This window comes from Lissotriton helveticus, chromosome 12 (assembly GCF_964261635.1).
Source record: "Lissotriton helveticus chromosome 12, aLisHel1.1, whole genome shotgun sequence".
Lineage (NCBI taxonomy): Eukaryota > Metazoa > Chordata > Amphibia > Caudata > Salamandridae > Lissotriton > Lissotriton helveticus.
In genome coordinates, this window is record NC_136073.1 from 626,280,256 (window position 1) to 626,294,510 (window position 14,255).

At 49.9% G+C, this 14,255-nt stretch overlaps 1 protein-coding gene across 2 annotated transcripts in view; it reads left to right on the forward strand.

Annotated features, from left to right (window-relative positions):
* The window catches only part of FHOD1 (formin homology 2 domain containing 1), a 1,641,100-nt gene that overhangs the window by 941,067 nt on the left and 685,778 nt on the right, over window positions 1–14,255 (forward strand). For both annotated transcript variants that reach the window (XR_013603775.1, XM_078670473.1), the window contains exon 13: window positions 7,675–7,812. Coding sequence is in view for 1 of the 2 variants with exons in the window: in XM_078670473.1 (XP_078526599.1) it covers window positions 7,675–7,812 (138 nt within the window). In the remaining variant the exon portion in view is untranslated. The remainder of the gene's footprint in view (window positions 1–7,674; window positions 7,813–14,255) is intronic.

Genomic DNA, 14,255 nt, shown 5'->3' on the forward strand with positions numbered 1-14,255 from the left:
ACAGGATGCGTGTGCAGTGTCTAAACACACACGTGAGTTACCATAGAGTTTCAATGGGAACGTAAAAGTTACAAAGTAGTAGATTTCGGACACTTCCAGGTGGACTACGGGAAAACCCAGTTAAACTTTGACACTTGGATAGTTGTTACCCACGGGAGCACCGGAGTACTCGAGTTACCTCACCCAGGGAAGCCGGGTGCATAGGTGTTCTTTTGTGTCGGGTTTCGTCGATCAATCCTATGGAGAGCTGCAAGAAAGTGCTGCAGGTGACCAGGAGGAAAGTGTCCGGGTGGATCCAAGGGTGGATCGGAGCAGTGAAGAACCTGAAAGCAGAGGGGACAGAGTCTGGGTCACTAGCCAGTGACCAGGAAGGAACCAGGCGATGTCGAGATGCAATCAGGTGAAGAGGTGAAGCTTGTCTCTGCAGCCACGTGGACCAGGAGGCGTCGACGACGACCAGGAGCTGGATACAGACTGTCCCACGAAGGATCTAGCTGTTGGCGGTGTCGGTATCCGGATTGGACCCAACAAGCCTTGGCAAAGGCTATCCACGCAGGAAGGGAAGATCGGCTTCAGTTCAGACCAGCAAGGTCTGGGGAGCTTCTCCTTCACAGGGGAGCTGTAGCAAACCCAGAGCAACCAGGCAAGTGGTGTGGTTTCAAAAGGATGTCTTCAGAGGGGCCACTAGCCAACGGGCTAGTAACCGCTAAGACGCGTCGAGGAGAAATGCAGGCGCAGGCCCACGCGGCACTCGTGGAGTGTGAAGGGCTGAGCTTCGGTGCACTTACTGCTCGGGGTTGGGGCTTCTCAAACCCCAATGCACAACTTCGAGAGAGCCTCAGAAGCTGCGCAGGTACTGCAGGTTGTCCGGTCCCACGTCTCTCGTGTCCGCCACGGGTCTCAGCTTTGCTGTGGATGTGGGTCAGAGTCAGAGAAGTCTGGAAGTCCAGATTCTGCGTCGCTGAGTCTTCGGGTTCCGGCGGGAGCGTCGACAAAGCAAACCGGCAAGTTACTGGTGGTGCCTGTTTGCACAGGGTGGTCACTCCTTGACCACAAGGGAGATGTCTTCAGTCTTCCAGTCGAAATGGAACGTCGAAGGTCCAAGAGTTCGTTTCAGAGTTTCTTTCCAGGATAATCTAATGTCTCTAGACACAGCTCCTAACTTTATACCAAACTAAGGGGCTGGGTTACCTGCTAGGTCCCTCCTATGGGCGGAACCTGGGAAGGGGGTGGTTACACCCGTTTCCCTTTGTCCAGTTTCGCGCTAGAGCTGGGGCTGGAGTGCCCCAGCAACTGGTTTGAACCGGGCTATGCATGGAGCACCTTGTGTGCCCCAGGCAGTGTTTCATTTCTCAGCCCTCCCTGCCCCAATACACTAAAAGTCTGTCTGGCAGGAAATCTATTGTCCAGGCCACCCCTGCTGGAGTTTCGTCCAGCAGCAGGAGGTCAGACTTGTGTCTGTGGCAGCAGCATCCATTTTGTGATGCTGAGGCTCTGTTTAACTTTAATCGGGTAAAGCTACAACTACATGTCTTCTCCCTCTAGAAGGGTGGAATGCTACCCCAGTCGCCAGAACCGGCGAGGGGGTAGTATTCCAAAGTGTATGACACCTTACACAACATGTTTTGATAAAGCCAAACCAAATTTAGCATTAACCGCGAGGATTATAATGCACTTAAGAGTATATGGTATGGCTATATCCTAGAACAGCTATAAGGACATGGTTCCGAAAGCTGCAGACAGGCTCAGTGCATGCTAGAGCACCATCTCACACAAAACCAAGCACTCTGCCTTCAGGATTGCCAAGGCCAGCCATAGGAGTGACTTATAGGTGTATATGTGTCTATATATAATGATAGGTATAGGAATACCGTACCTAAGCAAGGGGTGATCACACAACCTTGCCCCAGCTAAGTGATCAGCCAGTGGTGTCAGTTTGGATGGCCAGCCAGGGGTGGCATAATACATGCTGCAGCCCCTGGTAGGCCTTGGATGCACCTATGCCCTGGGTACCTATGGTACACTATACAGGAACTCACAAATGTGACCCAATACCCAATTAGGTATGTACCTAAAATACATGGTATCAATTTAGAGAGAGCACAGCTGGGCTGTGGGTCTGATTAGCAGGCCCACAGCCACACTAAAGTCGAAAAACCAGTGAATCACAGCAAAAAGTAGGGGTGACCATAGGAAGCAGACCCTACTCTCCTACAAGGATAAACTTCAATATCCTCACTCTTGCACACAAGGCACTCCACAACACCATACCAGCGTACCTCAACAGCTGACTCAGCCTCTACATCCCCAACCACCAGCTCCGCTCCGCAGACCGCGCCCTCTCCACCGTCCCCCACATCCGAAGAGTAACCGCCGGCTGCAGATCATTCTCCTACCTCGCCGCCAAGACATGGAACACGCTCCCCATCCGGCTGCGGCAGACCGAAGACCGCCCAACCTTCAGGAGACTTCTCAAGATCTGGCTCTTTGAATAGTAGCAGCATTTCCCCCTCCCCCCCCCCGCACCTTGAGACCTTCAGGGGTATGTAGTGCGCTTTATAAATACTATGATTGATTGATTGATCTTGTCCAGCCAGAACGATAACGTTTGGTGGTGCAGTGCACCCACGCTTTTGACAAGAAGAGTTCAGCGGGTCGCGAAAGTCCTGGGGAGCGACCAACGCTGCCGGAAAGCCACCACGCCATCAACTGCAGAGAGCCCTGAGCAATGAGGTGGTGTGGTACGTGATCCTGAATCAGAAGTAGGTGAGGAAACAGGAAATTGGAAGAAAGTTCCAGTAGAACCGGATACCAAACTTGCGAGCTCGAAAGCGGAGTCACAATTGCCACTTATGCCACCTGCCAACGGATCTGGGCTGCTGCTCTCTATCATTGAGAACGGAGGGAAGGCTTGATCCCGCTCTTGACTCCAGTCCTGGAGGAACGCATCCGTGGCCGTCGCCAGAGGATCCGGTCTCCATCTGAAAAACCGAGGCACCTGATGGTCGAGACGTGACGCAAAGAGATCGGTAGAGAACGGACCTCACATGTCCGATAGCCATTGGAAAACCTGCAGGTCCAGCTTCCATAGTCTGGAATCGGGAAGGTGCCTCAAGTGCCAGTTCGCAACATGGTTGGCCTGACCTGGAAGGTACTCTGCCGTCACTGAGACGTGATGAGCCAGGCAAAAGTTCCAAAAGTCTTTTGCCAGGTTCACCAGGGCATGGGAGCGAAAGCCCCCCGAGGTGGTTAATATAACGGATCGCAGAAATGTTGTTCATCTTGAAGAGAACAAAGGACTGAACCTTGCTCCTTGTCCAACAACGGACAGCGAAGGACCTTGCCAGGAGTTCCTGGCAACTGATGTGAAGAGCTTGTTCGTCCTATGACCAGCCGCAACAGGCGCCCCAACCGGACCTGCTGGCGTCCGACTTGATGACCAAGTCGGGCACAGAGCCGAAAATCGCCCAGCCATTCCATGTCTCCATATGGGTCCGTCACCAAGCGATTTCTTCTTTCGCTTCCATGGTGAGTGGCACCTATTGGAGGTACGACAAACCTTTCCTCAGATAATGCGCCTTCAAGCGTTGGAGGGCCCGATAGTGAAGGGGGCCGTGAAAATTGCCTTGATGGATGAAGAGAGCAGGCCCACCAGGCGGGCAGTTTGGCTGAGCGACATGTTGGGTTTGGAAAGGGTCCGACGTAGCTCGTGACAGATCTTCCTGGATGGAAGACGCAAGGAAGATTGAAATAAATCCTAGGAAGGTCACTGTCTGAGTAGGGGCGAGGACGGACTTTGGTTCGTTGATGACGAACTTCAACCCTTGCAGGAGATCCACTGCCTGTTGAAGCTGATTGACCAGGGTCCTGGGGCACTGCGCCATGAGGAGATTATAGTCTAAGTACATGATCGTGCGGATGCCCTGGGCTCTGAGAAACTCCACTGCTGGGTGGAGCACCTTGGTGAAACACCACGGTGCTTAGGACAGACCGAAGGGAGGTGAACTCGTAGACCGAATTTTTCCAACAGAGCTGCAGAAAACGACGATGAGGAGGGTAAATCGGGACCCCCAGATAGGCGACCTTCAGGTCTAATCACACCATCTGGTCCAATGGTAGCAGGACGTCCCGAAGGAAGTGAATCCCCTCCATTTTGAAGAGGTGGTACACCAACCACTCATTGAACTCTCAGAGGTTGATAACCGGACGCCGCCCTCCGTTGGACTTGTCTACTAGGAAAATATTGCTGAGGAAACCATTGCGATGCACGGCAAATTAACAGATTGCCCCTTTGAGCAGTAGCGCAGAAACCTCCTTGTCAATAAGCTCTGCATCGCGAGTTGTTAAACAAATGGGTCGAGGATGGAATTCATGTTGAGGATGATCGTAAAACTCTATGTGGAAATCCAACAGTCTGCAGAACCGATGCATCTGAAGTATTGGAAGACCACGCGGTCGGAAAGGCCGCCAAACGACCCTCCATGCGGACCTGAGCGGAAGGTAAAACACTCACCTTTCGCGTTGCCGCCTCCGGCATTGCCCTTGAAGCCTTCACAACCTCTGAAGCGCTTGCCCCTTGTGGGGTAGAATTTATTGTAGTTAGCGTTCGTGTGATACTGGCCGCGTCAGGAGCCTTGTCCCTTGGGGGGATTCTGTTGGAACCCTCGGCCGACCAAGCAGCCCCTGCCTCGGCCGGCCCAGTGGAAAACCCTGTGGTAAAACTTTGTTGGATTGCGCCTTATCTAAAGACATAAAGGTTGCCACGACCTTGCAAAGTTCTTTGATGAATGGGTCCCCGAAGAGACCCCCTTGGACCACTGCACCAGCCTCCGAGGAATCCAAGTCCCCAACCTTGGGGTGCAACTTGATGAGCAAAGATCGGCGATGCGCAGTTTGCATTGTCCAGAAATAAATTGGTGCTCTGGGCCCATTTAGAAAGCACCGGGGGGGGGGGGTTTGGAGGATCCCTAAACTTTGGCCTCCTCAGCCATATCATGGGACCAATAACATCGAGAAGCTTGTCTTGGCATAAGCGCCAAGATCTGTCAATGACCTTGCACAAATCTTTCATGTAGTTAGCTAGGAAAGTAGCCATTTTGGAGTCCATTTCGGAGGTAAAAGCAACCTTGCCCTAAAGAATGGGACGGGTGCACTCAGCTTTGAGACAGCCCCGGGCCTCCTTTTCCAGGGCGATGCGGAGACAGCCAGCGACAAATTTAGCGACCTTGTCGCCAGGCGCCCAAGTGGGGGACCGTGGGTGGACAATATCATCAGGGTCCAACATGCCTTAGTGCTCCCTTGGAGCAGAGGATGGTGACACCGCAGGGCGCCACGGGCGTGAAGAACCCGCCTCATCATCCGAGTGTCCCGGGGAGTCATCATCAGGCTCAGGGCAAGCTGGGCCGGGAGTCTCAAGGGGTTCAGTGGAGAGATAGGGGTAGGAGTAGGAGGGGTTGACTTGGCGAGAAAAGCACTCTCGAGGCACGCAAACTTGTCCCTGTCAATCCCCTCTTCACATTTCTTTTTAGGGTGGGGGGGCCTCATCTCCCGAATGCTGATTAGGGGTGGGGGCAGACGGCTCTGCGCGGGCCTGTGCCAACTTCGCACACTCTTGAACAATCCTGTCAGCCAGGCGTTGTTCCATAGGGCCAACCACTTTATTCACCACTTGGTATATGGAAAAGTTAACTGCATCATAAAAAGCATCGTCCCATTGCAGGTACCCAAGGGAGTCTTCCTCCTCATAGGTACCATCTTGAGCCTCCATATGGATTGAAGGGCCAGGCAAATGCTTAAGTAAATAGAGGAGGTGTGAAAGCGCAGGCAAGAAGGGAGGCTGGGGAACCCAGACAAAGTATGTGTGGACCGGAGGCCCACAATAGGGAGGCACATATCCCAGCACACGGGATAAAAAGCCCTCAGAGACTGATTGGGCTCCGCTGTCCGGCTGTGCGCTTGATGAGGCCTTACTATTGAGGAGTGCACAATACGCTGTCAGGCGTCACCGCAGGAACACCCGCTAATACAGACCCCGGTATCACTGGGCGTCACTGACAGCGGGGGACAGGGCTCCGGTGGTACACTGCTCCTGCAGCATGATCTCGTGAAGTGAGGACATGTGCTTGACAGGAGGCAGCTAGACGCGCCGAGCAGTGCTACCTGGCCGTTGCTAGAAGCACCGCTCCACTTGTGGGCACCAGCCGCGTAAAGAGCGAGAAAGCGGTCCCACAGCCAGATAGGAATCTGAGGAGGAAAAATCCAACAATAAGACCCCACAGCAGTTCAAATAAACAGTAACCTAGAAAGCAATACACCCCCAGGGGGGGGCGCCACAGTATGGACGCTGAAACAGGGGAAAACCGGCAATGAGAGCAAAACGACATGCAAAGATAACTAAAAACACGGCTAACTGGCGGCAATGCAGTGAAGAAAGAGGAGGCACTGTCAGTGAGAAGGGACTTTGTGCTGGAGTCATGGACACTGTAAAAGGAATCTAATGTTATGGTTCTCCCTATGGTTCTTATGAGTGTGTTTTTTCTTCAAGTTTTTTTTATTGATGGCTGCTCTGAAATCTTTGTCAAAATAAAGCGAAGAAAGACAAAGCATAATCTGAGACCCTGGTCCTGACATAGAATTCCATTTCCTAGTTAGTCAAAGGGTAAAAATGTTGACCCCTATTTCAGTTAGTAGTGGCTTCACTGTAGATTTAAAGCTTGCTTCAAGGAATATTGTTAGCTAAAAAGAAGTGAGTGACTACGATTTGATATGTGGTTCTTAGATATCTTGACGGCTGACCAAATGGACGCATGCAGGGATATTTTGTTTACCCACAATGGGTCATCTTGGACTCATCGTGTTTGCACGGCCTTTACTGTCTGCTTGTTTGTGTTTCATACCGATGGTGTTGTGTGATGGGACCAATTGGTTGGTGATTAATGACTAATTGCTGTAATCATAGTCATTAGAAGGGAAGAACATTTTTAACTGAAGAGCTTGGCAATGTTAAACAAATGTAATGATTATATAGCTTATTTTAGGTGTGGTTTTCACTTTTATTCTGATGGCAGTAGAAACAAGGTCTTTTCATTTCTCTCTTTCTGTTTTTTTGTGTTTGACCGTTTTACCTTGTATATTAAAGATATTACGCTTAGGATATTGTATCATTTATGAAGAGGAGATTTGCACATCTACTAGTTCTAGATTATTTTGATGACCTAGGTGAATAATAAACGTTAATCACTTTCTAATAGGACCATGTCATAACTTTCACCGTAATGTATTTTTTGTTTCAAAAAACCCTTCTTTCTCAAATTTTGCATTCCTTTAACATTGTAGTATGCTTGTGGGAATCCATTGATGAGTATTGTTAAATCACAATTGAATTAATTTTTAAGATTTGCTGTATTAGCATTTGCTTAATTGTTTATCAGATTGTCTTTTTTAAAAAGCGAGCTCATTTGAAGAGCAAGTAGTTTTTACATTAAATATACAAATGTAACATTGTTTAATGTGGACCCTATATGTGTAGGCAGGCGTGTTTTTTCCATAATGAATTCCAAAAGTTTGATTGCTTTTTGGGGGATAATTGTTTTTCGTGATAAATTCCAGAGGTTTCATTGTTTTTTGGGGATAATTGTTTTGGACCGCATAATGATTTATCTGGTTATTTTTCAGAAAAAGAAAACCTGATTGAAAAGGAGGCAAATAACACAACAGTAAATGAAATGGAACCTTGCCTTGCTTCTAGCAACACAAATAGCACTCTGGTGAAGGAAAGGAAAGAACCCAGCCAGAAAGTTGATACTGAAACAGGCAAGAATATATTTATTTCAGAGTGAATGGGGTTTCCAAGTTAGATTTTGAGTTACCGACCTCTACCATTTGACTTGCCAGTTACCATACGTTTTTCTATAAACAACTGAATTGGTGCCTGGCTACTTCATAACTGTATATTTTTTATCTCCTAAAAGCCTTGAATACTGGTTGTGATAGATATTGAGCTGAAAATTAATTTGTGTTTTAATGGCATTGCTTTTCATTTTTGGTGAATGGTGCGGGGCAGAAGATTTTTTGTAGACATCAGCTTAAGAGCTGGCAAAGCATTTCTGTTGGTGGTGGTTTCCACTCCTATTTTGTAAGCTTTAGCGATTTTTTTGGTTGCTGCCTACCAGACAGCACATCTGTCTGGCTATGCAAAAGACATCTTGGGGACTTTCAGAAAGTTGACTTGGGAACGCATTCCGCCTGTGACTTGCTTTTGGATTTGCGGTTGGTACCTTAAATTTTCTGACTTTCAATTAGCTGCCTTTGTGCTTTAGGCTGTGCAGCTTGAGTTCGTACCTTCCCATGCTAAAGCCATGTTTACAGTATTATTCTTCCACAAGCTTGTTTTCTGTAATAATCAGGCCTTTAAATCTTGCTCTTATCTCGTCACATTTGCTGGTGTTAGTGTGGTTTTTCACCAAACTGGAACCAACATTTACTGTGTCATCTGAAATAATTAGGACCTACTCTGAGAAGCAGGAATTGAGTCAGGAGTGGCACTTTATTCCAAAAAGTAACAAGTGTCAAAGATACACCATTAATCAAGAATAAAAACACCATCTACCAAATATTAAATCACAGCAATTCAAAAAGAGTCCGAGAGAGAGAGAAATTGAATATCAAAATGTAATGATGGTATAACCTAGACGGTATAAACTTATCTAATAATAAATCAATCAATAAATCCATTAGTTAGCTGGTAGTACCTCTTAGTCAAAGACACTGTCTGAGGTGATCAACGAGTTGGTGAGTGGACAGTCCTTTTATACAGTTGAAATGAGGAACTGGTGACTGCAAAATCAAAACATTAGCAGGTGCTTGACCGCAGAACAGCTGGACATTTTTATAAAAAACTATTTGTGTCACTTCTTGGAAAATATGAAAAGCAGAAGTCAGAAGAAGGTACAAAAGTCTATCAAAAGGTCCCAGGTTACTTTGAGCCATGTCGCTGTCTTAGTTTCCAAACTAGCAAAACATCAGGTGAGAAGTTGTGGTTAGCCCCACCTCCACTCTTGGCCCATCTTGTTCTTCTAGATGACAGATGTTTCCTGGTTATCTCTTCATGATCTCAATGTACAGAAATATGTGCACACAGAGGACAGAGGCTCGGGGACTTGTTTATCATAAAGACATTGACCTGCAGTTATTGCCCATCACAGGAAAGATGCATCTGAGGTAATGAGGCCTACTGCCTCTGTAAACGCTTAAGGCAGTGGGGGGGGCGTGGCTAACAGCCGAGCATGTAAGACGTGAGCCGACCTAGCTCCGTCCACAAACCCCAGTTTTTGCTATTTATCCTGCTATCTTAGCACAAAATCAACCCTTCCCTGAGCACACCGGGAGAGAGCCATCTGCCTATCGAGAGAGGGAGAGGTTCCGAACACCGGGAGCTTCCTGGCATCAACTTCACTCCGGAGCATCGGTGAGGCCTGAGAACGAGAGAGCGTCCCCGGCCCACAGTGAAAACTTAGGCGGACCGGAAGTGATCTGAGATCGGGGGAGGTGCGCGCCCGCCCCCACCCCCTTCCACACACAACCAACGGACGCCCCTGATGCGACACTGCGGGGGTTGTGGCGCACCCCCCCACGTTCCTCTGTATTCGCTGGCTTGGAGGCATCGGTAGCGTTGCCTCGCGGTCGATAGGCGTGAGGCCGGCGGCAACCGGGAGGCCGTGACCCGGCAGTGGTGACGAGTCGCGGCGTGCCCCCTTGCTCCCCCCCCCGCCCCCGGGAAGCCAAACATCGGGGGCCTGGTCCGTGGTGGGACTGGCGGGGCCTGACCGCATCACGCGGGGGGACGACAGGTAACAGTGACCATAGCGGAGCCGTGGTGAAACACCAATAGGGGGCTCGCCCATGATCGAAGACGGCGGCCATTAACCCGTGATGCTGATGTGCTCTTTCTGATTGCTGCTGCCCGGAGGCTGGCGGGGTGGCCCGGGGGGCGCTGAAGACGAGCCGAGCCCCCACACGGAATACACCCGCTGGCTCAATTGGTGCTCCGCGCACAAAATACTGGCGTGGACGGAGCGCTGCTCACCTCTCCCTCTGCCTTCCACGAAGATCGGTCCAAAACGGAGGGCGCAGCATCACTGCGCGCCCATTGAGGGTGAGGGGGACAATCCTTTAAGCGCTGCCACTCCCTCAGTTATAAACACCCCAGAGTCTACTGTGTGGGACTGAGAGGGCCGACCGGAGCAGCGGCGGATCGATTGCGGGGATTGGTGGGGCTGCCCTGGCCCAGACTCGGCGCGAGGGTGCGCTTGTCGAGGGCACTTGCTGGAGACCTGGAGATTCCACGCGGCGCAGAGTTCCTGTATAGCGGAAGAAGACAGGCAAAGCAATGGTGAGAAACTGACTCCGTCGGACTGGCCCGGCGCCGCGCACGATGGTCCCCTCCTCCGGCCCGGAGGATCCCCTGGCGTCATCCAGTTAGGACATCGTTCCTCCGACGGGTCTGGGGGCACAGGAAGCCAAACTGGACCTTATTCTTACAGAAATTAGGGCCTCCAGAGAAGCGCTTGAAACGAGAATGGACACGATGTCAACGGGACTCTCCTTGCTGAAAGATGACCACAAAAAACTGTCAGAAAAAGTGGCGGAGCATAAACTCGCGTTGGCTGATCTGATCCCCCAACAGACTGCGCACTCCACGCGGCTTGAGGAACTGGAGAGACAAATCAAGGGTTTGCGGGAGAGGGTAGACGATGCGGAAGGGCGCTCCCACCGTAACAATATACGCATTTTAGGTGTGCCGGAACGCAGCAAGGGAACCAATCCGACTAGATTTGTGGAAGAATGGTTAAAGTCGATTATGAACCCCGATGTACAGTGCCACCTAGACCGCCGAAACCAGGAGCCCCCCCACGTCCGTTGATAGCAAGACTACTACACTTCTGAGACCGGGATGCAATACTGAAGACTGCAAGAGAGAAGACTCCAATAAAATATGAGAACAAAACAATTTCCATTTACCCGGATTTCACCCAAGCAGTACAGAAAGCCCGGGCATCCTTTTGGGAAGTGAAACGGACACTGCGACAACGTAACATGAAATATTCACTCTTCTTCCCAGCGCGACTCGAGGTCATCCATGACCATAAGACCTTTATCTTCGACACCCCGGAGGAAGCTTCGGAATGGGGGGAGGTGTCACTCACACCACCCCAGTCCCAAAGGGATCGTCTGAGAGAGCAGAGTGAACAAACACAGGGAGCCTCGGGCCGCTCTCAGACCAACCACTGGAGGCGGAGGTGGAGGACTCCCCCCCCCCCCCCCCCCCACGCAATCGAGACCGGTCAGGCATGGGGAATTCCCTAAAAGTTGCAGTTCTGAGGACCGATGCACTGGCAGCTCATGATGCGAACAATGATAGGGCCACGAACAGTCAGGCCAGCTCCCACACGGCTGCATCAGATACAGATGCTAGTGTGCAATTATTCCCACGCATCACGGCGCAGATGGCAGAGGACTTATGAACAGTGATACTGCCGGTGCAGATTGGTAAAGTAGCTACGCATCAGCATGCATGTTCAGAGGGAGGGAACAGCTGCCAAGTCACATATTGATGCTGGGGTATTGAGAAGGTGAGACTTTTGGTAGATAACTATTGAAGGACATCGACTGGGCGCACCACCCCAGGCGTAGGCACCATTGCGTTTAGTTTATACCCCAGTTGGGTACTATGGTTTGGTCCTTCACAGTTTAGAAGGAGGGACCGTATAGTTGGGAAGTTCAACACATATAAAGCACTTACACTATATTACGCAATGTTAGCTATGTTGAGAATCAGGGTAATGTCTGAGGTGAAAAATGCTCTTTACCATGTCGACTCCTAATAATTATAAAATCTGCACCTGGAATGTGAGAGGGTTGGGTTCAATACACAAAAGACATAGAGTTGTGGCACAATTGAATAGACATCAAGTGTCTATAGCATACCTACAAGAAACTCACTTAAATAGAGGAGAGGGAGCTAAACTGCTGCGGAAGTGGAAAGGCCAATTATTCGCCACAGAATATTCGGCGTTCTCCCGAGGCGCAGACATTTGGATTAGGAATAATACCCCCTTCAAAGTCCTAGAGCAAAAGGTAGACAAGGAAGGGAGATTTGTGTTCCTACGAGGGATACTGGATGGTATATGCATAGTTCTGGGTTGTATTTACACGCCTAACTCAGAGCAATCAAAGTTTTTTCAAGATATTAGTGGAGTGTTATCAGGATGGGTGGCACAAGACTGCAATGCGGTGTTGGATATCACACTTGACAGGTCGCATCCCCCACTACATGCCACAGACAGTAGAAGACAAGCCGAGGCACTGGCGTCCTGGGCAGGCGGGTGGGATCTTGTAGACACATGGAGGGTAATGAACATGGCTAACAGTAAGTACACATTTTATTCCCCGCCTCACAAACTACACACTAGGATTGACCGTATTTTCTGTTCGCGACCATTGACCGGGTCCATAACGTCAGTTCTACATATGGGCAAGACATTATCAGACCATAACCCAGTGGAACTAACATTACGATGGGGGAGGCTTCCTACCCCGATACCAACGTGGCGTTTACCGCCCAACCTGTTAGAGGACTCGGTCTTCCGCTCCGCTTTACTGGATGCCACCACCAAATACTTTACCGAAAACGAGAACCCGGCCAGTTCTAGACAGATCGAATGGGACGTGTTTTAGGTAACGCTACGAGGGGTAGCGATGGGCACGAAAGTGGGTGTCAAGCGTGTGATACTGGACAAACTTAAGACAGTGGAGGGCGGCCTGGCAATGCTAGAGAACGAAGCTGTGGGCACAGATGGTAACCTCACTCAGCTCCAAGAAGCGCATATTCAACATGCGGAACTGTTAGAGGAGCTATGGGTGATAGATTATAGGGAATATACATATAGGCAGCACACACAGGCGGACAGGGCGGGCCCTCTACTGGCGCGCTTAACACGCAATGCTCCAGAGAGCACCCCTATCACGGAAGTGAAAGACCAAGACGGGAGGACAATACGACCTCAAATAGATATAAATAATACGTTCAAGGCTTATTACACTGAGTTATACGGCCCGCATATCCCACTCGAAGACCAGAACTTAGACTACTTCCTTTCAGATATACAAATCCCACAACTAACACCTGCACAACCAACTGAGCTCTCGAAACCCATAACACTACCGGAAATCAGGCAGGCCATTAAGGCAATGCCACGAAACAAAGCCCCTGGATCGGACGGTCTACCGGCTGAATTTTATCTGACGTATATTGATACCCTAGCCCCGAGACTGCACATGTTGTACGGGGATGCCCTAACAGGCAGCGCGTTACCAGAATCGACGTTACAGGCACTGATAGTATCCCTATTGAAGCCGGGTAGGGACGCCCTACAACTGGAGAACTACAGGCCATTATCCTTATTAAATAGGGATTACAAAATCCTCAGTAGACTGCTAGCAACCAGACAATCCCACTGCGTTGCGGACATAATACACCCAGACCAGTGTGGTTTTGTTCCGGGGAGGAGCACCGCACTGAATTTGCGAAGACTGAGTCAGCTGATGATACCGGATGGTAGGGATAGAGAAAATGAGGTGTGTATCTCCCTAGACCTTGGACAGGCCTTTGACTCTCTGAGATGGGACTACATGTTCGCAGTGCTGGCCAAATTCGGCATTCCTTCTGAATACATAGCATGGGTGAGATTACTTTATCACGGCCCCACAGCACGCGTCAGAACCAATGCTTGAATTTCTGAGCAATTTGAAATTGCGAAAGGTACTAGGCAGGGCTGCCCATTGTCGCCCCTACTCTTCATCATCGCCTTAGAACCCTTACTAATAAAGGTACGGACTATGGCGGTTCATAGAGGAATAACCAGTCTCCATACCCATCATGTCATCTCCGCCTATGCGGATGACATATTATTGTTTCTTAAAGATGTGACGAGCCCTCTAACACCGCTGCCAGAAATATTTAGAGATTTCCGGGACCTCTCAGGCCTCACGATCAATGAAAATAAATCCTATGGCTACTATTTTCACGGGTCCCTTATGGATGCCCATTTACAGTTTATGCCGCACAGCTTCAAGGTTGCACCCGAGACTTTTAAGTACCTGGGTATTCAGATTTATAGGCGGCCGCAGGACCTACTGGAGGGTAATCTGGGAAAGGCCCTTAGTACCCTGAGGACACAAGTTCGCTTCTGGACCAC